The sequence below is a fragment of the Oratosquilla oratoria genome, chromosome 44 (genome assembly GCF_046742065.1).
Source record: "Oratosquilla oratoria isolate Oo_2021 chromosome 44, ASM4674206v1, whole genome shotgun sequence".
NCBI lineage: Eukaryota > Metazoa > Arthropoda > Malacostraca > Stomatopoda > Squillidae > Oratosquilla > Oratosquilla oratoria.
Genome location: NC_134820.1, coordinates 9,552,025 through 9,577,753, shown reverse-complemented (window position 1 = coordinate 9,577,753; position 25,729 = coordinate 9,552,025). Strand labels below are relative to the sequence as shown.

Here is a 25,729-nt window from a genome sequence, read left to right as displayed (position 1 = left end):
CTCTCTCTTCTTTGCTCTAGTGTCTGTAGTTCAAGTTTTTCTAGTCTCTCTTCATATGATAGTTTAGAGAGTGTTGGTGCCAATTTTGTAATTGCTCTTTGTATTCTTTCAAGTTTTTTTACACATTTTTTTGTACTTGGTGACCATATCGTTGCTGCATATTCCAATCTTGGTCTTATCAGGGTGATTAGGATTTTCTTCACCATTTCTTCATCCAGGTATGTGAATGCAACTTTGTTCTTATTAAATTATAGGTTTCTCCAAAAATCTTATTCATATGTTTCTCAGGTGACATATTATTCATAACAATGACTCCCAGGTCCTTCTCATTTTCTACTTTTTTTTTATTCCTTCTTCTCCCAAATTATATGATCCTGTTATTCTGTTTTTGCTTTTTCCAAATTCCATTATACTGCACTTTTTTGTATTGAACTCCATCTCCCACTTCCTACTCCATTCCTGTACTTTATATAGATCTCTCTGTAGTGATTCACAATCTTCTTCTGTTTTCACTCTTTTTAGTAGTTTTGCATCATCTGCAAAGAAGCTCATATAGCTTTCAATTCCTTCATCCATATCATTAATATATATAGCAAACATTATTGGGGCCAGTACTGTTCCCTGCGGAACACCGCTTATTACTTTATCCCATTTTGAGTGCTGGTCTCTTATCACTACTCTCATTTTTCTTTCTTGCATAAAGTCTTCCATCCAATTTAGCAGTTTGCCCTGTATTCCTCCTTCAGTTTCTAATTTCTTAAGCAACTTCTTATGTGGTACTTTGTCAAAAGCTTTCTTTAGGTCTAGAAATGCACAGTCCGCCCATCCATCTCTTTCTTGTATTATATCTATTAGCCTTGAATAGAAACATATTAAATTGGTGACGCATGATCGTCCTTGTCTGAATCCAAATTGCCTTGGATTTAACACTTTGTTTTTTTCTAAATATTTTACCCATCTACTTTTGATAATTCTTTCACAAATTTTTGCTATTGTACTTGTTAGAGAGACTGGTCTATAGTTGGTAGGTTCTTCTTTATTTCCCCCTTTATATATAGGTACTATATTTGCTTTTTTCCAATCTTCTAGAACTTTTCCTTCTTTCAAGGAACTGTTTAGTATGCTATGTATTTTGTCTGCCAGTTCATTCCAGCATTCTTTCAGAATCCAGTTTGCTATTTCATCTGGTCCATGCGATTTTCTGACATCAAGATTACTCAAGTGTGTTAATATTTCACTCTTTGTTACTTCTATTTCTTCCATAGGGGGGACTTTCTCTTTCCATTCAATCTCTTCAGGTTGTATGTCCTCCCTTGTAAACACTGATTTAAAATGTTTGTTCATAATTTCCGCCATTTCCATTTCCTCAGTGTATTCAACTCCCCCTTGTCTTAATTTCTCCAAGTCTTGTTTGTTTTTCAGTTTATTGTTTACAAATCTGTAGAATAGTTTTGGTTGATCTTTACACTTTTCTATAACATCTTTTTCATATTTTCTCTTTTCCTCTCTGCACGTTTGTACATATTCATTTCTATAACAGGTATATATTTTCCATTTTTCAGGTCTTCTGTCTTTTTTCCATCTGGTCCAGGCTTTGTCTCTTTTGTCTTTTAACTCCCTACAACTTTTGTTGTACCAGCATTTTACATATTCTTTTTCTTGTTTTTTGTCTTGGGACATACTTTTCCACTCCTTTTTTGTAAATTTTTGTCAAAATATTCCATTTCTCTTCTACTGTTGTTTCTTCTTTGTATATTTCTTCCCAGTTTTCTAATTGAAAGAATTCTCTTATTTTATCAAAGTTTGTTTTTTCATACATCATTCTTCCTTTTCTATATTTTTCATTTCTTTTCATATATTTTTCTTCATTAAGTTCCAGTTCAATTAATATGTGGTCACTTTTACTTATTGGTGTTTTATATTCAATCTTGTCCACTATTCTAGGTTCAGATGTAATTATTAAGTCTAGTCTCGATGGTTCTTCTTCATTTCTATACCTAGTGTTCTCCTGTATCCATTGTGTCATTGTATGGTCAGTAATCATCTCAAGTAGAGCGTTTCCCCATGAGCCGTCTCCACCCTTTACTGTCATTTCTTCCCAGCAGATTTCTTTGCAATTAAAGTCGCTCATCATAACTATTCTTCCTCCATCTTCCATTATTTTATTTAATGTTATCTTTGTGTCCTCTAACATACTTTTATGTTCACTCTCCTCCCATGAGGCTGTTTTCAGAGGCACATAATTTATCACAAACTTTCTGCTCTTCTTATCTCTGTCTTCCACTTCTATCTTAATCATCTCTACTGTATTCTTTCCATATATGACACCCCTCACGTTTATATCCTTCTTAGTCAGGAACATAACTCCACCCCCTTCCTTTTTCACTCTGTTTCTAATCCAATATTTATATGCATCATGTCCTACACTGTTGGGTGATAGTGGGCCTTTTAATTTTGTTTCTACAATTCCCATTATGTCCGGTTCTTTTTCTTTCAAATAATCATTCAGCTCATTCAATCCTGTTATTAATCCATCTATATTTGTGTAAGACACTCTTAGTTTTCTGCCACTTCCATTGTGTTCTCTGTTTCTCTTTTGTTTTTCGCTTGTATGTCAAACTGCCTTAGTTTCATATTCACGAATCTCCAATAGAATCTCTCTTTTTCTGACTCCGTTCTACTCTCGTTTTTTTTCTTAGCTTCAAGTCTTTTCTGCTTTTCTTCCTCTCTTTCCTCTTTATTCATTTCCCTTTTTATCCATACTTTTTTATATTGTTCATTTGTTGCTAGTTTCCCTGTTTTGGATAAGATATTCTCAGCCGTAGTTTGTGACCTGAATTTAATCTTAATTGGTCTGGTCTTATCTGTACTATACTTTCCGAGCCTGAATTTTTCCTCAATTTGCTTCATAATTTCTGGTTCATCTTCCTGAACTAATTTTAGTAAACTGCTTACTTTTTCAATTTCCTCATTGGTTCTTGAGGTTCTATCTGGGTTATGTTTCTCTTCCATTCCTAATATAATTATACATTTCTTTTTATCAGCTAAGTCTATTACTATATTCTCCTTCTGTCTCATCACTTTAATAACTGAGTTTTCAGTTTGTTCATTCATTTGCTGTTTAATTATGTCAGTAAATGCAACTTTACTGTTTTCTTGAATTGCCTTCCATCCCTCTCTGTTTTCTTTATTATTCATCTTTAACTCTTCATTCTCCTTTTTTACTTCTTTTAACTGTCTTTTTAGGTCTTCTATTTCCTTAGTTAAATTTTTTTTCGCCTTCTCTAGTCCTTCCAATTTTTCAACCCTCTGTACAATGTTAACATGACCGAACCTACGCTCCAAGTCCTCGATCATCTTATCGACCTTCTCTTCTAGTCTTGTCAGTCTTGTCAGTCTTGTGGGGGGGGGGGGGGGGGGGGGGGGGGGGGGGGGGTGGGGGGGGGGGGGGGGGGGGGGGGGGGGGGGGGGGGGGTTTGTGTCCCCCCTCACCCTCTTTAAATCCCTGGAAAATATTCTCATCACTTTCTACTGTATTGCTCATATCTATACTTCTAATCTTTACATTTTTATTAGACATTTCATCGTCACTCAGTTGGTCGGGGGGTTCAGATGTAATTACTAGGTCTAGCCTCGATGGCTCTTCTTCATTTCTATACCTAGTGTTCTCCTGTATCCATTGTGTCATTGTATGGTCAGTAACCATCTCAAGTAGAGCGTTTCCCCATGAGCCGTCTCCACCCTTTACTGTCATTTCTTCCCAGCAGATTTCTTTGCAATTAAAGTCGCCCATCATAACTATTTTTCCTCCCTCTTCCATTATCGTGTTTAATGTTATCTTTGTGTCCTCTAACATACTTTTATGTTCACTCTCTTCCCATGAGGCTGTTTTCGGGGGCACATAATTTATCACAAACTTTCTGCTCTTCTTATCTCTGTCTTCTACTTCCATCATTATCATCTCTACTGTATTCTTTCCATATGTGACACACTTCATGTTTATATCCTTCTTAGTCAGGAACATAACTCCACCCCCTTCCTTTTTCACTCTGTTTCTAATCCAATAATTATATGCATCATGTCCTACACTGTTGGGTGGTAGTGGACCTTTTAATTTTGTTTCTACAATTCCCATTATGTCTGGTTCTTTTTCTTTCAAATAATCATTCAGCTCATTCAATCCTGTTATTAATCCATCTATATTTGTGTAAGACACTCTTAGTTTTCTGCTACTTCCATTGTGTTCTCTGTTTCCCTTTTGTTTTTCTCTTGTATGTCGACTTTCTTTAGTTTCATATTCACTACTCTCCAATAGAATCTCTCTTTTTCTGACTCCGTTCTTATCTCGTTTTTTTCCTTAGCTTCAAGTCTTTTCTGTTTTTCTTCCTCTCTTTCCTCTTTATTCATTTCCCTTTTTATCCATACCTTTTTATATTGTTCACTTGTTGCTAGTTTCCCTGTTTTGGATAAGATATTCTCAGCCGTAGTTTGTGACCTGAATTTAATCTTAATTGGTCTGGTCTTGTCTGTACTATATTTCTCGAGCCTGAATTTCTCTTCGATTTGTTTCATTATTTCTGGTTCATCTTCCTGAACTAATTCTAGTAAATTTCTTACTTTTTCATTTTCCTCTTTGATTCTTGTGGTTCTATCTGGGTTATGTTTCTCTTCCATTCCTAATATAATTATACATTTCTTTCTGTCTGCTAAGTCTCTTACTATATTCTCCTTCTGTCTCATCACTTTAATAACCGAGTTTTCAGTTTGTTCATTCATTTGCTGTCTGATTATGTCAGTGAATGCGACTTTGCTATTTTCTTGGATTTTTTTCCAACCCTCCTTGTTCTCCTTATTATTCTCCTTTAAGACTTTATTCTCTTCTTTTACTTCTTTTAACTGTTTTTTTAATTCTTCAATTTCCTTAGTTAAGTTTTTGTTCGCCTTCTCTAGTTCTTCCAATTTTTCAACCCTCTGTACAATGTTGTTAACATGACCGAACCTACGCTCCAAGTCGCTCCATTCCACACCATAAAGATGCGCCTTCACCCTTCCGAAGATCTGTTTAGATACCAAATCATGCATCAAACTATCAACCTTCAACTTGAATACTCTACTAATTAAATCTGGGCGGTCCCCGATCGACCGTATTCCAGCAGAACCTGTATCATCCATAGCAACTTGCAGCTCCCGCCAATGCGGGTTCATAGTGAAGGTTATGAAATAGTCAGGAGATCCATAACACGTAACATATGTAGGCGCATCTTTTTGGCGCTCTTTCATATATCTGGGACTTCCAATGAAAGTACTGGGCAACACAACCCTTTGACCTGTATCAGCGACTTTATCGCTTCCAAGACATAATATGTCTGCTCTTTCTTTTCGGATCCGTTTCTGGTTCATTTCGAGGTATGACAACCTATTACTTTCTACTTTCACGTAGTTATCCACAACAAACTGTTGAAACAGTCTCCTACACTTGGTTATGTGGTTGAAAACGCCTTCCCGCTCCATATAAAGAAAGGAGTAGAACATACACGGGGATAAACGCTTGTAAGTAGACGAAGTTGATGGCCCTGTAGAGGCGTCACACTCATCTTCTTCAGGCGGTTCAAGACCTCTAACACGGACTTTGGATAACCTTTCCATGGAATGACAATATCCGATGTCACCGTTTGGGATCAACAAAGGATACTGGAAAGCATCGTAATGGAACTTCAAATGGCTCAAACTTGTAGTCTTGAAGTTCGAACCGGGCAAAGGGGAAGTAACTGTTATCTCCAATGGATCTATATTGGGCTCAAAGCTAACAATCCCACCAACCCGTGATGAAGCAGACGGAAGGTGATACAGACCCTTATGTTCCTTGGTTTTGATCCCGTCTGCCGCTCTCAGCGTGATAGACACAGCAGGCATATTTTCCGTCTTATTAACGTGTTCACTAACTAATGTTTTACACGTTTCAAATTCCTTCAAAATCGGGTTTAGACATTCATTATACTGAACCAAGTAATCATAGAACATGGAAATGATATCCTCGTTTGAACTCACTTCCTTCCTCTCTCTCTTTCGGCGCTTAAGAGTTTTTTCGTTTTTCGCCTTTCGATCCATGTTTTGTACACGTAACTTAATCTGGTCTTCCTTATCATGAAAGAAGTATAAGTCCAGGAATGAAGAAATAGGTTTCCAAAAAGGGTTCTTTTTACCTGCGATCGCTTCGGGGTTGAGATGTCCAATGGTATGGTATATTTTCCCTTGAATCTTGTAACACAATGTTAGTTCGCTCGGGTCATGGAGTTTGCTTGAAGTGGTAAATGATGTGAAACAGAACAACGCGTTGAACCCACAGATCTTGTCCAGGAACCGTTTAGATAACGGAGAATTTCCTTCGTACATACTTTTAATACCGTTTTTAAGCTCTGAAAACTGGATTTGAGGCGTTTGTCCTTGCTTACAACAAATAGTCTTACGTTCTCCTGCCCATAAAAGCGATTTACAAAGCTTACATTTGAAGTCCCCTATTGTACCAATATTATGGAGCGGTATCTTTGCTTGGTCTCGTAAATAACCTTCAAGCGTATCAGATATTACTGCTATTGAATCCACATAATCCGCCCTAAAATTCTTATCTTTGCGTTCCTTTCTGACCATATTTAAGTGATTAATCGTCGATTCAGACAAATCTTTATCCCCGATGAGCCCAGCTCGTAACAATTTCAACTGTTCTTTTACTGCTTTTAACTCGGAACGCCTCTGTTTCATATTCTTCAACAAAACCTGTCGATGCATCTTTTCCGCCTCACGTTCTTCCCTTTTCTTGATTCTGGCATCCCTTTCCGCCTCTTTAGCTGCTTCTCGTTCTTTCTTTAACCTCTTTTTTTCTTGCAAACGTTGCAAACATTGTTGTTCCAATTCAAGCCGCCTCTCTCGAACAATCCGTATATTCTCCGCCACCGAGTCGACGAACTGATCCGGTACACCCTCCTCGTCTGGTCCACTTCCTTGGTCTTGTCCACTTCCGCTTCCCGTCGAAGTGACTGAACTCACAGTAGCACTCCCAGCTTCAACGACCTCACCAGAGACCTGGTTAAGTTCCGTGTTTTTCCTCTTACAACAGTACTTCTTGAGCTTATCAATCTTTCTCTGGGCTTTAAATCTTCTCTCGAGGTAGTACTTCTGATACTCAACGTGATCAGCTTTTGCTCCCGCTTTTATAAAATTCTTAAACCCAGTAAAGTAATGTTTCTCAAACCCTTGCAGAGCTTTCTCCGAAACATCCCCATTGTAAACTCCAAGATGTTCAAAGTCTGAATCCTTGTACTCGTACTGTCGATTCTTCTTTAATGTGTCGTTAAACGACAACACTTTGCGATGAAACAACTTTATAGACTCTCTGACAGAAAATCCCTTGGAAGACTTATAGAGATCAGGAAACTTGACTGCATGTTCACGTTTCAAAACAGCCAAATCCTTTACACCGAGAGACTTTTTATTAATCTTCTTCACTTCAGTAACCCACTTCCAGAAATGCCGATTTCTTCGTACTTTCTCCGCTGGTGCCTCACCCATGTTGTGTGTAGTAACCGTATAAATCGTTTTCTTCCAGACCGTCCTTGCGCCAGATCACTGTTAAAACACTCACCCCGGTCCATGACCCCCTGTTACCTTTTGTTCGGGTCACGCACTTTCGTTCAGAAATCTTAGTTTTGACAATTTCCATTTTTATTTAATTAATAGATTCTCTTGGTAATATTTCGTAAAGATTCTCTTAGCAATATTTTGTAAAGATTTTCTTGGTAATATTTCGTAAAGATTCTCTTGTTAACATTTGGTAAAGATTCTCTTGGCAATATTTCGTAAATATTTTCTCATTAATATTTCGTAAAGATTCTTTTGTCAGAATTCCGTAATTCCGTTTTTATGTATATAGATTCTCTTGGCAATATTTCGTAAAGATTCTCTTAGCAATATTTCGTAAAGATTCTCTTGGTAATATTTCGTAAAGATTCTCTTGTTAACATTTGGGAAAGATTCTCTTGGCAATATTTCGTAAATATTTTCTCATTAATATTTCGTAAAGATTCGTTTGTCAGAATTCCGTAATTCCGTTTTATGACTCATTTCCGGAGTAGGAGGTTCGAAGGTTTAGAGAGAAATATTTTTTTATGTATACACCCATGTTGTTGTGTATAGTAACCGTATAAATCGTTTTCTTCCAGACCGTCCCCGCGCCAGATCACTGTTAAAACACTCACCCCGGTCCATGACCCCCTGTTACCTTTTGTTCGGGTCACGCACTTTCGTTCAAAAATTTTAGTTTTGACCATTTCCATTTTTATATATATAATATACACATTAATGTACACATGTGTTTATACATTTATTTACAATAAAATAACAGTGTATTGGGCACAATAAGTTTTATTTGTATCTTAACCCTTGTTTTCTTTGATAATAATAGCTCAAAAAAAAAAAAAAAAAAAAAAGTGTATCCGTCACGGCCGTGGCTCAATTGATCCAGATACGGGAGGGATTACTGTATATATATATATATATATATATATATATATATATATATATATATATATATATATATATATATATATATATATATATATAAAGTAATGTCGTAACACATTCGTAAAGATTCAACAAAAACCCACTGTGTTGGATAAGAAGAAATGAAATAAATGAATTCCATATATTTCGATCACGGACTGTGATCCTCTTCAGTGGAATACAGAAAGGTAGAGCAAAAAGGCATGTCTTATATACAATAAAAATAAGGGACAAGGGTAGGACTCAGGTAGCGTCTAGTACTTTGCGGGGCAGGTCACCCGCCTTCACCAACGATGGTAACAATTTGTTGACTGCCCAGGTGGTAATGCAGTCAGGTGACCACTGTCCATATGATATATTAAAATTTGGAAATTTGTTAATCAGGGATGATTCTATTATTTTTCTTTTAAAACTGCATTTTGAATTAAAGATAATCTTTGCCTCATTCCAATCCATATGATGGCCTTCCTTGTCTACATGTTGGAAGACAGCGGAATTATGTTGTGCGTATTTAATTGAATTTTTATGTTCTTGCATCCTAGTATATAAATCTCTACCTGTTTGTCCCCAATATACATTGTTACAATCAGAGCAAGGGAGTTTATACACACCTTGATGTATTTCTTCTCTAGGTCTTTGATGTACATTGACTATTTTCTTAAACAAATTATTGGGATAACTAAAAACAATTTTAATATCTTCCTGTGGAAGAAATTGAGAAATGTCATTTAAGGACCTATCATAAGGCAATTTAATACAGTTTTTGTCCCAACTGAAGTTCTTACTGGAATGGGAAGTGGATCCAAAGTAACTAGTTTTGGCTTTACTTAGGGCTCTATTTAGAAACCAATCAGGATACCCTATTCTTTTTAATTGATTCCTGATGGTTGTTATCTCCATTTCCAAATAATGTGGACTACATATTCTAAGTGCCCTCAGGAAAAGACCTGAGGCAACACTATATTTAATTTTATCAGGATGGTGACTGAAAAAGTGCACATAACTCCCCGTATGTGTGGGCTTTCTGTACACTGTGAAGGACAATTGGTCCTGATGCCGTATTAATAGGATATCTAAAAATGGTAGTCTATTATCCACCTCCCATTCAACTTTGAATTTAATATTAGTGGCTAAGTTGTTTAGTTGTTCAAAGAAAGCATCAAAAGATCCCCATTCGTCATCCCAAATCGTAAAGATATCGTCCACATACCTATACCAAAACATTCCTTGTGGCTTAATGTCTTGTAAAAGCACTGTCTCGAAATACTCCATATATAGGTTAGCTAACACTGGGGAGAGATTAGATCCCATTGAACATCCGAACTGCTGTTTATAATATTGATCTTTAAATGAGAAGGTATTAGTGTTAGCACATAATTCCGCTAATTTAATGATTTTGCTGACAGAGATTGGTAGTTGGTCCCGATAATTTTGTAATTTTGTTTCCAAGAAAGCTAAAACCTCAGCTACGTTGATGCAGGTGAACAAGGAAACTACATCAAGACTTAGTAATTTTCTCTGCCCAGATAAATGATGATTCTTGATCTTACTTATGAAATCTTCTGAATGTTTTATATGCGAGTCAGAAAAGCACCCTACAAATTGTGATAAAATGTTCGTGAGCCATTTTGATGTCTTACTCGTACAAGAATTTCTATTTGAAATGATGGGTCTTAGGGGAACACTTTCTTTATGAATTTTTGGGAGTCCATAGAAATTAGGTAGTTGTGGGTTTATGACTAATAAATTATTATTAAAAAACTCTTTTCCCACGATATTGCGTGCTCTTCTATTGAATTCCGAGGCAGTACTTTTGGTGCACTTTTTCAGTCACCATCCTGATAAAATTAAATATAGTGTTGCCTCAGGTCTTTTCCTGAGGGCACTTAGAATATGTAGTCCACATTATTTGGAAATGGAGATAACAACCATCAGGAATCAATTAAAAAGAATAGGGTATCCTGATTGGTTTCTAAATAGAGCCCTAAGTAAAGCCAAAACTAGTTACTTTGGATCCACTTCCCATTCCAGTAAGAACTTCAGTTGGGACAAAAACTGTATTAAATTGCCTTATAATAGGTCCTTAAATGACATTTCTCAATTTCTTCCACAGGAAGATATTAAAATTGTTTTTAGTTATCCCAATAATTTGTTTAAGAAAATAGTCAATGTACATCAAAGACCTAGAGAAGAAATACATCAAGGTGTGTATAAACTCCCTTGCTCTGATTGTAACAATGTATATTGGGGACAAACAGGTAGAGATTTATATACTAGGATGCAAGAACATAAAAATTCAATTAAATACGCACAACATAATTCCGCTGTCTTCCAACATGTAGACAAGGAAGGCCATCATATGGATTGGAATGAGGCAAAGATTATCTTTAATTCAAAATGCAGTTTTAAAAGAAAAATAATAGAATCATCCCTGATTAACAAATTTCCAAATTTTAATATATCATATGGACAGTGGTCACCTGACTGCATTACCACCTGGGCAGTCAACAAATTGTTACCATCGTTGGTGAAGGCGGGTGACCTGCCCCGCAAAGTACTAGACGCTACCTGAGTCCTACCCTTGTCCCTATTTTTATTGTATATAAGACATGCCTTTTTGCTCTACCTTTCTGTATTCCACTGAAGAGGATCACAGTCCGTGATCGAAATATATGGAATTCATTTATTTCATTTCTTCTTATCCAACACAGTGGGTTTTTGTTGAATATATATATATATATATATATATATATATATATATATATATATATACACATATATAAGTGTGTGTATATATTTATATATATATATATATATATAAATATATATATATATATAAATATATGTATATATATATATATATATGCTTGCCACAACTGACAGGGATTTGTCCCACTAAAGGTTTTTCACTTCTCACTGCATGGGAGTGGAATGGTGAGTTTTGGGTGAACAGAGAGTGGAGGAGTTGGGGTTGAGGTAAACAGTACAGTGAGTGTCTTGGGAGAATTAAAAATGTCATGAGAAATAAGTATCTGGGAAAAGGTGCAAAGATAAGATTATACAAAAGGGTGATTGTGCCTATGACACTGTATGGGGTGGGGAGTTGGAATTTAAGAAAGGTAGAAAGGAGATATTTAAATGTGTTTGAGATGAAATGTTTGAGAAGTATGGTGGGGGTTATGAGGATGGATATATTGAGAAATGAGAAAGTGAGGAGGAGAACTGGTGTAGAAAGGAAGCTGGCAGATAGGGTTGATGAACAAATACTGGGATGATTAGAGCACAGGGAAAGAATGAGTGAAAAGACAAGCAATAAAAGTGTGGAACGTACTGATGGATGGAGTGAACTTGAGGGGAAGACCAAGAATTAGATGGATGAATGGGGTGAATGTGAATGTTTGTTGAGCACAGAAGGGAGATACTAAGAGATAGGTGTGAGTGGATAATAGCTGTGAATGGACTATAAATTGATATGGCCTGAAAGGTTTTCTCCTTGTCTTCTCTATTTTCACATGGGGGGACAAGGAGGGAAGCAGTGAGGCCCTGCTGTAGATGTACTCTGTCTTGCTGCATTGTTTCTGATCCAGGCAGTGAGTGGGAGACAGGGATGATCTTTCATCCACAAGAAGCTATTATAAAAGGGAAACAAATTGGTGAAGGATGGGAGTGAGATGGATGGGATGGGGTGCATGCCTTGGCTGGCTACCTCCCTTATAAGGGGAAGGAAGCCTTTGATATAGAGATAGTGAGCAGTGGGCACATCAACATTTCATTTCCAAGATGCTCAGATGGGATAGGTGGGTGAGTGTGTGGGTGTGTTTTCTGACTAGGACATTCCCCTCAGAAGGATGAGAAGCCCATTGGTACATACATATACCAAAGGCTATTTCCCCCTACACAGGGGGTTGCCAAAAAGAAAAAGGCATAGAAACCACTCCCACCCATTCCATTTCCTAAATATTCCACTGCCCTCCACCCTCCCTCTTATCTTGACACCTCCTGGATGATGGGTCATCCCTGCATCCTGTCCACTGCCCTGGGTCAGAAGCAGTGTCACAAGACGCAGCACATCCACAGCAAGGCCGCTTCATAAATTTGGTGACCCTGCTCTCTGTCCCCTCATGCAGAAAAGGAGAAGACGGGGAGAAATCCATTCGGGCTGCGTCAAATTTTTCCTCATACATACTTCCTCACCCCCTATCCCCCACCCACTCCCCCACATGCATCACAGCATCATCTATACACAGCCCCTCTCCATTCACCCCTATCTTCTGTCCTCTCCCGTCCTTCCTCTACAGACATTCCTATCTTTTGTAAAGCCCCTTTCACCCCATCCATCTATCTCATCCTAGGACGCCCCCTCATATTCACTCCTTCCACCTCTGCCTTCCACACTTCTTTTACTAATCTTTCTTCACTCATTCTTTCCATGTGTCCAAACCATCCCAATACTCTTTCATCAACCCTATCTCCCAGTTCCCTTTCCACCCCCATTCTCCTCCTCACCTCCTCATTTCTCACTCTATCTAGCCTAGTAACCCCTATCATACTTCTCAGACATTTTATCTCAAACACATTCAAACTCTTTCTCTTTTCCTCTCTCATGTTCCATGTTTCTGCCCTGTACAATGCTGTTGGCACAATCACTCCTTCATATAACCTCCTCTTAGCATCCATTCCCAGATGTCTATTTCTCATTACACTTTTAAAACCACAAAGGCATTTACTTACTTCTCTCAATCTACATTCTACCTCCACCCCCACTCCTCCCTTTCCTGCCACATTCGCACCCAAGTATCTAAAACTATCCACTTCCTCCAGTCTTTCACCCTTTATGCTCACTTCCAGCCTGCTGTCACTCTCTCCCCTTGTACATCTCATCACCTTACTTTTACCCACATTTATCTTCAGCTTCCTTCTTTCACACACCTTCTCAAACTCTGTCACTAACTTCCTCAATCCCTCCTCTGATCCTGCTACAAGCGCAGTGTCGTCAGCAAACAACAACTGGCTCACCTCCCACTTTTCTCCATTTTCTTTAATCATCTCCAACCCCTGACCCACTACCCTTGCATTCACCTTTCGCACCACCCCATCCATGTAAAGATTGAACAGCCAGGGCGACATAACACATCCCTGACGAAGTCCCACCTTTACCTCAAACCATTCACTCTCTCCATTTCTAATCCTAACACAAGCTCTACTACTCTCGTAGAAACTCTTGACTGCTCTTAACAGCTTTCCTCCTATCCCATATATCTGCAGTACCTCCCACAGTGTCTTCTTGTCTACCCTATCATAAGCCCTTTCCAGATCAATAAAAGCCCAAAAAACATCCTTACCTTTTCCTATAGCTTTCTCACACATCTGTCTTACCACAAAAATCAGATCTACACAACCCCTACCTGTCCTAAACCCACACTGTTCTTCACCAATTACTCCCTCTGTTCCTCTCCTAATCCAATGGTACATACACATAAACAAACCTACTTGATCTGAAGTCCAGTTTTCTTTTTCTCCGTGGCCATCAAAAGGGGAGGAATGGTCACCCAGCTTCAATGGAGTCACATAAGGACCTTTGTCTGATAGAACCTGGTCAACAGTAGCTAATGTAGCTAGGTGCTCTTCCAAGCTTGATGAGAAAGTGAAATATAAATCTTTAACAACATCATATGATAATATAATTTTAGACTTGATCATTTAACCATCAAATAATATTAAAATGAAATCCCATTATATGGTGAGATCTTGATAAACTGTTTAGTTTTACAATTGTTCTCACATGGCACCTGCAATCATAAAGATACATTAAAGTCCTAATAATCATCATACAGTAAACCTTCTCTAAATTGGGCCAATTGTTTGAGGTTATCCAAAAGGCTAGACTAAGTGAAGGGTTAAAAACACATTATGTTTCTGGCTCCATAGCACACCCAAATTCACCAAAGTTGCCCTTGAAATTGTCCATCTTCTTTGGCTGCTAAGATCTCCCATACCTTCAGTGTTTCTCTCAGATGCATAGATATGAGTTTGAGGGCAAGGTATTATAACTGTGCACCTCTACCTCTTTCCCTGGTTACCCTATCCCTCTTGTTCTGGGATAATGTAAAGAATTTTACTGTATAATAAAAAGCCATGCATAATACATTATAAAAAAATATACATCATAAAATACAACAGCATCAACTAGAGCTCTGCAGTCAAGAGTGTCAACTAAAGCTCTGTAGGAAACCGAATAAGATGAAAATTCTCAATAGTGCAAGGAGAGCAGGAGGCCTGGGTTGTATTGAGTAGGAGGGGGAGCACTTGTGGTTGCCCAAAATGATCTAGAGCAGTGCTAGTAATGTCTATTGCGAGAAAATGCAAAGAAATCAAGAAGGATCAAGTGAAAATGGCAACAACTGTGAATCGAACATTGACATAAATGGAGATCCCTCTGGAAGCAATATACTGAAACTTAATGTAAACAGAGGCCTTGAGATGCCAAGCAGGACTCGCAGTAATGGGTATAAACTGAACAAATTTAGATTTAACCCATTCAACTCCGATGACAAGATGTCTTGTCATTTGGTCAAATAAAACAAAAAATCATAAAACACCAAAATGTTTGATCAAACACCAGAAAAATATGACGTCAGTTCTCCTCGCTTCGCTCGCGAGCAAAGCGAGGAGGACTGACGTCATATTTTTCTGGTGTTTGATCAAACATTTTGGTGTTTTATGATTTTTTGTTTTATTTGACCAAATGACAAGACATCTTGTCATCGGAGTTGAATGGGTTAAGAAGGAAATAGGCAATAATTGGTTTACTAATAGGGTGGTCAATGAATGGAATAAACTTAGTAACCATGTAGTAAGTGCTGAAACTATCAATTGTTTTAAAAAACGATTAGAGAACTTTATGGATGGGGACGACAGGTGGTGATGGATACGGAGCTGCCTAGTGTAGGCCTTATGGTCTCTTGCAGTCTCCTTTATTCTTATGTTCTTATGTTCTAAGTACTGACAATCTTTTTTCTGGATTTGGTAAGTAAGAAAGAAGAAATCTGAGTCAAATCATAGACATAGAAAGGGAGATGAGTTTTAACAGAAACTCATGGGATAGGGAATTCATGGAACTAAAGAAAGAGATTATACATACATACATACATACATAAATGTAAGTGAAGTAGGAAACACAGGAGTCTTAGTCAGGAATAAACTCATACTAAGACTCCTGTGTTTCCTACTCCACTTATGTCAACCTGTCAGAACATCTCAACATACATACATACATATATATATATTATATATATATATATATATATATATATATATATATATATACACACACACACACACACACACAATGGGCTTTTTTTCCCCTTATTAGGGAGGTAGCCAAAAAACAAAGGCATAAAAAACAACTCCCACCCATTCCATCCTTAACATACTCCACTCCCCTCCACCCTCTTCCTTCCCTCTCATCTTGGCACATCCTGGATGATGGGTCATCCCTGTATCTTGTCCACTGCCTTGAGTCAGAAGCAGTGTCGCAGGACACAGCACATCCACAGCAAGGCCGCTTCATTAAATCAGCAACTTCCCCCCCCTCTCCGTCCCTTCACACATACTCTCTCACCCCCCATCCCCTACCCACTCCACCTCATGCATCACAGCATCATCCAGACACAACCATTCTCCATTCACCCCTATTTTCTGTCCTCTCCCATCCTTCCTCAACTGACATTCCCCTCTTTTCCAATGCCCTTTTTACCCCATCCATCCATCTCATCCTAAGTCGACCCCTCATGTTCACTCCTTCTACCTCCGTCTTCTACACCTCTTTTACTAGTCTTTCTTCACTCATTCTTTCCATGTGTCCAAACCATCCCAATACTCTTTTATCTTCCAACTCCCTTTCCACCCTTGTTCTCCTCCTCACCTCCTCATTTCTCACTCTATTCAGCCTAGTAACTCCTATAATGCTTCTTAGGCACCTCATCTCAAACACATTCAAACTCCTCCTCTTCCTCTCTTATGTTCCATGTTTCTTCCCCATACAGTGCTGTTGGCACAAACACTCCTTCATACAATCTCCTCTTAGCATCCATTCCCAAATGTCTTTCTCATTACACTTTTTAATTCACCAAGGTAATTAATTGCTTCTCTCAATCTACATTCTACCTCCATTCTTCCCTTTCCCACTACATTTGCACCTAAGTATCTAAAACTATCCACTTCCTCCAGTCTGTCTCCCTTAACACTCACTTTCATTCTGCTGCCACATTCTTCCCTTGTACATCTCATCACCTTACTTTACCCACATCTATATTCAACTTCCTTTATTCGCACACCTTCCCAAACTCTGTCACTAACTTCCTCAGTCCCTCCTCTGATCCTGCTACAAGCACGGTGTTGTCAGCAAACACACACACACACACAGCAGCGATCGAAGGACGTCCCAAAATATGTTCCGAACCGCTATTTAAGTGAGTTGACGACGAATGATTTTGGAACGATTTTGGAACCAACCAACAGCTGCCTGGTTGCTTACATACAGGAAGGGAGTATTGTAGTTAATATGACCAAAAATATAGTCTTTGTATCTTAGTTCAATTATTATATTTGCACGATCAGTGACAATGGATGAAATAAACGAAGAATTTAGTGATAAGGAAACTGCAAAGTGATGTCTTGACGTAAGTACAATAACAGTCCCCACTTGGTGTAATTGAAAAAAAAAAAAAAAAGTGTCTGAATGAGACCCCAAAGCCATACCAAAGGTTTGATAGAGGTGTCTTCTTGGGGTTTAATAGAGAAAATAGTAATATATATATAGAAGGTTAGACACGGATAGAGAACCTAGGTTTAAAAATAAATTAATTGTTAGATGAAATAACTGAACTAAAAAGTGAATGCAAAAGTACATATAAGGAAGTAGCTATATTAAGAAAAGCCAATGAAGAAAATAATAGGGAAATAGATGAATTGAAAATGGAACTGAATAGGATAAAGGGAGAAAATATAAAACTGAAAAATGAAGATATGAATAGGAATGAGGCATTAAAGAAAGAGATGAAGGAAGTGACTGAGAAAGTGGAAGAAAAGATTAAAGAAAATGACTTTCAAGAAATAAAAAAGTGAAAGGTGGAACAGGAAAGTCAAAAATGATCTTTTAAGGAAATAGAGGAACAACAAGTTAAGGAACATGCGAAGGAAATGGTAATCCAAGTGATTAAAGAGAAAGGAAATTTGGTTAGGGATACAGTGGACAAAAAAAGATGCATAGTGATCTACGGTATTAAAGAAAAGCATGCTGTTCCTAGGTATCAGAGAGAAAGAGAGGAAAAAGAGATCACTTATGAGATTCTGAAGGAGATTCAAGAGGAGGATCAAACCCTCGATAAAGAAATTGAGGAAACATATAGAATAGGTAGATACTCAAAAGAAACAATATAGGCCATTAAAAGTAAAACTTAGGTCACAAATGATAGCAGAGGAAGTACTATCCAGAACAGCAAAACTAGCAAATAGTGAAAAACACAAAAACATATGGATTAAGAAAGAAATGAGTGAAGAAGAAAAAGAAAAAGAAAAGCTTAGAAATGAAGTGAATGAAAAAAATGAAAAAAGAACAGAGACCGAAAAGAATTATATTTTTTGGAAAATATAACACAAAAAAGAAAAACAACAAAAAAAGAAAAAAAGAAAAAAGAATTAAAATTAATAATCATGATTGGAATGAATAAAAATGATGTAAAAAATAATGGGGGAATAGTAGAAACTAAACTAAAAGGTAATCTACCACCTAACACTGTGGGACAAGGTCTATACAACTGCTGGATGAAGAATAGAAAGGAAAAACAAGGAGGGGGAGTACTATTTCTGACCAAGAAAGACTTAAATGTGACAAAGTTAACAGAAGGAAAAAACAATGTAGAGTCAATCATGATAAAAATAGAAAACAACAACATGAAAAGTAGAAAATTTGTAGTAGTGTATGTGCCCCCTAAAACAGGCCTGGACAGAACATGATTATGCCAAATTGCTATAAGATACTAAAGATGAACTATCTGATATACTGAAAGAGGAAATTCAGTAATTATGGGTGATTTTAACTCAAAAGAAATATGTTGGGAAGAGATGACAGAGAGGGGTGGAGAGCACATATGGGGCAGCATGCTACTCAATATGACCATTGAATACACAATGACTCAATGGATAAAGGAAAATAACAGATACAGAAACAATGAGGAACCTTCAAGACTGAATTTAATACTTACATCAGAACCTGAAATTGTAGACAGAATTGATTACAAAACACCATTAGGAAAGAGTGACCATGTATTAATAGAATTTTAACTAAAAGAGGAAATAGACCTAAGAAGAAATGAGAAACATAGAATAGGAAGACCAATGTACAACAAAACAAATTTTAAGAAACTTAAAAAATTCTTTCGTAAAATCTGTAAGAGAAATGGAATATACTAAAAGAATGAGGTATGATCAACTATGTCACACACAAAAGAAAGAATATAAAGAAATGGTACAACAAAAAATGGAGTGAAGCCAAGGATAAAAGAGACAAAGCCTGAAAAAAAAGAGCAAATGGCAAACATGCACCAAACTAAGAAACGATTATGTAAAAATACGCAGAGAGGAAAAGAGAAATCATGAAAAGGAAATAATAGAAAAATGCAAGGAACAACTGAAACTATTTTATAGATATGTGAATGGTAAACTGAAAAATAACATGAAATAGAAAAGACGCACCATGGAAGTCATGAATACATAGAAGAACAAGAAATGGCAGAAGTTATGAGCAACTACTTCAAATTAGTATTCACAATTGAGAACTCACCTAACTGTGAGGGAATAGACAGAAATCCCCCCCAATGAAGGGAATAACTGTAACAAAGAAGGAAATCAGTGACCAAATAAAAAACTTTATGTTAGGAAATTGCATGGTCCAGATGGAATTGCAAACTGGATACTGAAGGAATGTGTAGAGGAACTAACAGATAAAATACACACTATAATCAAATGCTCGCTCAAAGAAGGAAAGGTACCACAAGACTGGAAAAATGCAAACATTGTACCAATATACAGGTAAACGTCGACTTACGATGGCCGCGACTTACGATTGTTCGACTTTACGATGACGACGACGACGACGACGATATGATAATTTAACCCCTTCCATACGGTGCCGCACACGTAGGCGTCATGAGGAGCAAGTGGATTCGCGACGCTGCCATATCGGCGTCTTGATTATATTTATTGTAGTCGCCCCTGTGTTTTTACATTCTCTCAAATGTGCCCTGAATCCCATTCTCTGTGGTTTTCAAAATTCGCGGGTGAAAGAGCGAACGATCGATATGAGCGGTGACTATATTTTATGATGCGAGTATTATTACGTCACGTCGTACGGCTGGCATTGGCTGCTGCCCGCGAGATTTAAGTTCCGTACTGAAAATACATATTATAGTGTTTGAATATGGTAAAAAGGATAAAAATAATTAAATAAACTACTGTACATGTTTAATAGGCTATATTCAGTATCTCTGGTGGTTAATATACAGGTAGGCTAGGTACAGTGACCACGGAACAGAGTGGGGATCGACTTACGATGAGATCGTCTTACGATGGCTCTATCGAAACCTAATGCCATCGTAAGTCGACGTTTACCTGTATAAAGAAGGAAACAAGGAAAATCCAACTAACTACAGACCAGTCTCCCTAACAAGCACAGTAGCAAAAATATGTGAAAAAGTGATGAAAAGTAGATGGGTTAAACATCTGGAAGAAAAATCTATACTAAACCCAAGCTAATTTGGATTTAGACATGGAAGATCATGTACGACAAACCGAATCTGCTTCTACTCGAGACTAATAGATATAATAGATGAGAGAGATGGATGGGCAGACTGTGCCTATCTAGACCTACAAAAGACAATTGACAAAGTACCACACAAGAAATTTATAAGGAAATTAGAATCAATAGGTGGCATTGCAGGTAATCTATTAGAATGGATGGAAGATTTCCTGACTGGGAGAAAAATGTGGGTGGTAATTAGAGACAAATACTTGAAATGGGAAGAAATGATAAGTGGTGTTCCACAAGGGTCAGTGCTGACTCCAATCATGTTTGCCATATACATAAACGACATGGATGAAGGAGTTGAATGTTATATGAATTTCTTTGCAGATGATGCAAAAATATTAAAGAAAGTAAGAACAGAAGAGGACTGTGATTCGTTACAATCAAACCTGGACAAAATCTGGAAATGGACTCAAAAGTGGGAGGTGAACCTCAATATCAAGAAGTATAGCATAATGGAGTTTGGAAAAAGCAAAAACAGAATTTCAAAAAATTACAAAATTGGTGAAGAAGAAATAAAAAAAGTGCACTTGGAAAGGGACCTTGGAGTAATAATCAGCAAAGACATGACACCGGATAAACATATAAACAAAATAGTCGGTGAAACCTACAACCTATTAAGGTCAATGAAAGTGGCATTTGACTACTTGGATGAAGAAATTATTAAAAAAATATTAGTTACATTGATTAGACCAAAACTGGAATATGCAGTGACACTATGGACACCCAGTACTAAAAAGAATATAAGGAAACTAGAAAGAATACAGAGAGCAACAACAAAGTTGGCACCAGCTCTTTCCAAATTAACATACGAACAAAGATTATCGAAATTGGAACTACCAACACTAGAGCAGAGAAGAGAAAGAGGTGATCTACTGACTATATTTAGAATCAGTAAAGGAATGGAAATCCTTGAAAGGTATGCTTTACTAAAAAATGACAATGGAAAAACAAGAGGTCATGAAAAGAAACCCAAAAAGGAAAACTATAGAAGATATCGGAAAAAGAATAGCTTCCCACACAGAGTGGATACAGTATATGGAATAACTTAGATATAGAAACAGTGTGTGCAAATACTATTCAAGATTTTAAGAAAAAACTTGATACTGAAAGATACAAAGACGGGTCACCACAAGCATGGCTCCCTTCCTGTGTAATACAACTAGGTAAAAACAACAACAGGCTTATCTCCCACTTTTCTCCCTTTTCTTTAACCATCTCCAATCCCTGACCCACTACCTTTGCATTTACCTCTTGCACCACCTCATCCATGTATAAATTGAACAGCCAGGGTGACACAACACATCCCTGGTGAAGTCCTACCTTAACCTCAAACCATTCTCTCTATTTCTAATCCTAACACAAGCTCTACTACTCTTGTAAAAACTCTTGACTGCTCTTAACAGCTTTCCTCCTATCTCATATATCGCTTGTTTGCGAAAACGTCGTCATAACTCAAAATATCGAATTTTTCAGGAGAGGCATTTTAAAGTTTCAAAACGCTCTCAATATTATAAAAAGCCCTCAAACACCATAGGTGGAACATTTTTTGGAGCATCAAATACGCCTCTAAAGTTTATAGAAGTTGAAACAATTATAATCTTTACTAAGTCTAAAATATTTGTTGGAACAAGTTGGAACATGTAAGGTTATGTCGTTGGGACATTTAGCACTCCCTAGCGGTCAATTTTTGAGCTACAGATATGACACTGTTACCAAAAAAATCCGTGTTTGAAGATGAATATGTCTGTATAGATAACTCAAAAATTCAGTTTTTTGAGTTATGACGACGTTTTCGCAAACAAGCGATATCTGCAATACCTCCCACAGTGCATTCCTGTCTACCCTGTCGTAAGCCTTTTCCAGATCCATAAAAATCCAAAATACATCCTTACTTTTTCCTATAACTTTCTCACATATCCGTCTTACCACAAAAATCTGATCTACACAACCCCTACTTGTCCTAAACCCACACTGTTCCTTACCAATTAGTCCTCCTGTTCCTCTCCTATTCCTCTCAATCAAGATCTTCCCATAAGCCTTCCCAACTACATTTAACAAACTGATCCCTCTGAAACTATTACACTTACACTTGTCCCCTTTTCCCTTGTAAAGTGGAACTATACAGGCACTCCTCCAGCAACCTATCCTCTCTTAAACAAATGTTAAATAACCTCACCAGCCAGTCCACCATCACTGTACCTCCTTTTTTCAGACATTCTGCATGGCATCCATCTGACCCAGGTGCCTTACCTGCTCTCATCATTTTAACAGCTGTCTTCACTTCATCTTCCCTTATTTCTCCTCCATTTTCCTCACTCATCACAGTCATTTTCTTAGTGCTTCCCACTACAACTGGTACAGGTGGGGGAGGATTATGATGAAGATTAGGAGTGAGGGAGTGGATGAGAGGAGGGTGGGGATAGAGGGGAGGGCAAGGGTAGAGGTGAGGGCAATGATGCAGGCCAAGGGTGGGGAGATGAGGGTGAGATAGACCTTACTAATAACTTTCTCTAAATCTAATCCAACACACTCCACCCAAATATTCATCTCTTGGAGTACACTCTACTCCATTCCAATAAGAAATTACGTTCCACCATGCAGCTCGGTATTGTTGGTAGTCGTGCAAACTCCTGCTCCACATGGGTACCAGAAACATGCAAATTCCTCACCTTCTTCAGAAAATATGATATTTCTCCACTTTGTTCACAAGATAGGGCAATTTGGTTTCAATTATTAGAAAGAGCAGTCACTCTACAACCAAAATTTTTTTTTTTTTAACTCAATTGGGTAAAAAACTAAGTACTTATGTGGTGTTGAAGTCAAAGAAATTAAGTCATTGGTTTATAAACATCTTCATTTACAATCAATGTTTACAGCAATTATGATAACAAATGTAGAATTAAACATTTGTCCTCCTATATAAACAACTGAACACAATGGTGCATTCATATTTCACATAGAAACCCATAAAAAAACAAAAGTAAAGTATTTTTCTAAATATTTTGCATCATGATACTCATGGCGCAAGGGAGGGAGGGAGGGATGGTAAATGCTGACTCCTTCCCTCCTCCTCTTCCTCCTTCTCCTTCCAACTTATTCATCATTTAATTTATTATGAGAAAGTATTCATTTCCCATCATTCTTACCTGAGACTATTTCTATGTAATGTGATTTATTAATAATTAATCTGTGGGGATGGTAGGTTGATTGAATGTACTCAAAGAGGTAAGAAAAATGGATATGTTAAAGTTAAAAGTTAATGGTACCGAGTTTCAGTTCTGATATCAGTCTCAAAGACTCTCCTCAGAATGTCAGCCGATGACACTTACATATGTGTCACGAGGGGAAAGTGGGTATATGAGGTATACCCAGTATACATTGGTACAGTAGAACCTCTACATATGAATTTAATTCATTCCAGGACCTACTTCGTATGATGAAATGGTCGTATGTTAAATAAAATATTCCCATAAGAATAAACTGTAATTTGTTTAATTCGTCCCACAGCCCAAAAACCTATGATAACTCCTTAATAAATACTGTACTGCAGATAATTACACATAGCAATAAAACAAATGATTACTGTATATAAGAGAGATGTAAAAAAAATAATTTATAAGGATCACTTATACGAACACTGCTCTCATGCTTTTCTATGATTTCTTGCTTTACTTCTAAGAAAAGCATTACTTTCTTCCTTTTTTCACCACTGCTACCACTCGCACTAGCCTTCATGGGACCCATGATGATAAAATAAAAAAGGAAATGTGAAAAAGGAAGGTATTAAGCACTGTTATTTACGATCAGAACAAGGAGAACCACGCGACACGAAGGAGAGCTGTGAACTGACTGCCGTCTAGCGGGCTAACCATGAAACTGCGATGCTATGAGAAACTTTGACACCGTATATATGTGAACCTTCGATGACTTCATATGCTGGAAATTACTTCGGGTGTAGAGTCAAATACTGGATCGAATTTCACATCATATGTTGGAAAATTCGTATGTTTAGGCAATCGTAAGTAGAGGTTCTACTGTATACTGATTATATTAATTTTGTAGCTGTAGCTGAGTTACCCCTGAATTCTGTGAACTGGCTTGAATGCATTATCTGTGTTTATCATTATTGTGATGCATCACTGAATCATCGTACATCAGGCATCTGATGATGCACATGAGAATTTGACTTGGATTGAAGAGGTTAAGCAACATTAAATCCAGTCTGGCATGTGTATCTTCCTCTCTCATCATCCCTGTTGGTTCTATGAGCCATTGTGTCATTACATTGCCCACTACTTCGTTTAGTAGCATGTTATTACACTTCCACCTGCTTTCCAGTCTTTCCATTTAACCTCTTCACATTTAAAGTCACCTACTGGGGCCACATCACTCCTTTTGACATTTCTTCAACTTTGTTCCTATGTCTGACATTATATCTTGGTAATCTTCATCCCATACCCTTGCTATGGGCAAAATCTTTTTGGCCTTTTCCTTCCATTGCCACTTTCATATTTATTGTTCTTCCTTCTCCCACTACCCAGTGTGTGTGCGTATTTACCTAACTGTGGTATACAGGAAAGGAACAATACTCATGTGGTCCTGTCTCTTACTCTTTAATTTATCATACCTGGCTCGGTCTATATCCTTATTTTCTAACTATCATACTTGGTTTTTAATTCACGTTCCAGCTTGGGCTATATCACCTTCTAAATTATTCTGCATATAAATGCATCTGTATGGAAATCTGTTTCTTCACATCATTTAGACAGTCTTTCTCAGTTTACTTTAAGACAGTGGTTCCCAAACTTTTCAGCTTGTTACCTAGTTGTGCCACATTAAGCATGTTACCCCTATCACAAAATGCCGTCAACATTGATATATATGGCTAGATCAAAACACTAGACATTTTCATTTATCTATTGAGAGGTAAATGCAAGGGGAGTGGGTCAGGGATTGGAGATGGTTAAAGAAAATGGAGAAAAGTGGGAGGTGAGCCAGCTGTTGTTTGCTGATGACACTGCGCTTGTGGTAGGATCGGAGGAGGGACTGAGGAAGTTGGTGACAGAGTTTGGGAGAGTATGTGATAGAAGAAAGCTAAAGATAAATGTGGGTAAAAGTAAGGTGATGAGATGTACAAGGGGTGAAAGTGGCAGTAGACTGGAAGTGAGCATTAAGGGAGAGCGACTGGAGGAAGTGGATAGTTTTAGATACTTGGGTGCAGATGTGGCAGGAAAAGGTGGAGTGAAGGTGGAGGTAGAATGTAGATTGAGAGAAGCGAGTAAATGCCTTGGTGGATTAAAGAGTGTA

At 37.5% G+C, this 25,729-nt stretch overlaps 1 protein-coding gene across 9 annotated transcripts in view; it reads right to left on the bottom strand.

The window, feature by feature from the left end:
* Positions 1–25,729, bottom strand: part of LOC143022159 (uncharacterized) — a 242,939-nt gene that overhangs the window by 65,704 nt on the left and 151,506 nt on the right. For all 9 annotated transcript variants that reach the window (XM_076180232.1, XM_076180229.1, XM_076180227.1 and 6 more), the window contains one exon: positions 14,047–14,188. In XM_076180232.1, the coding sequence (XP_076036347.1) occupies positions 14,047–14,188 (142 nt within the window). The remainder of the gene's footprint in view (positions 1–14,046; positions 14,189–25,729) is intronic.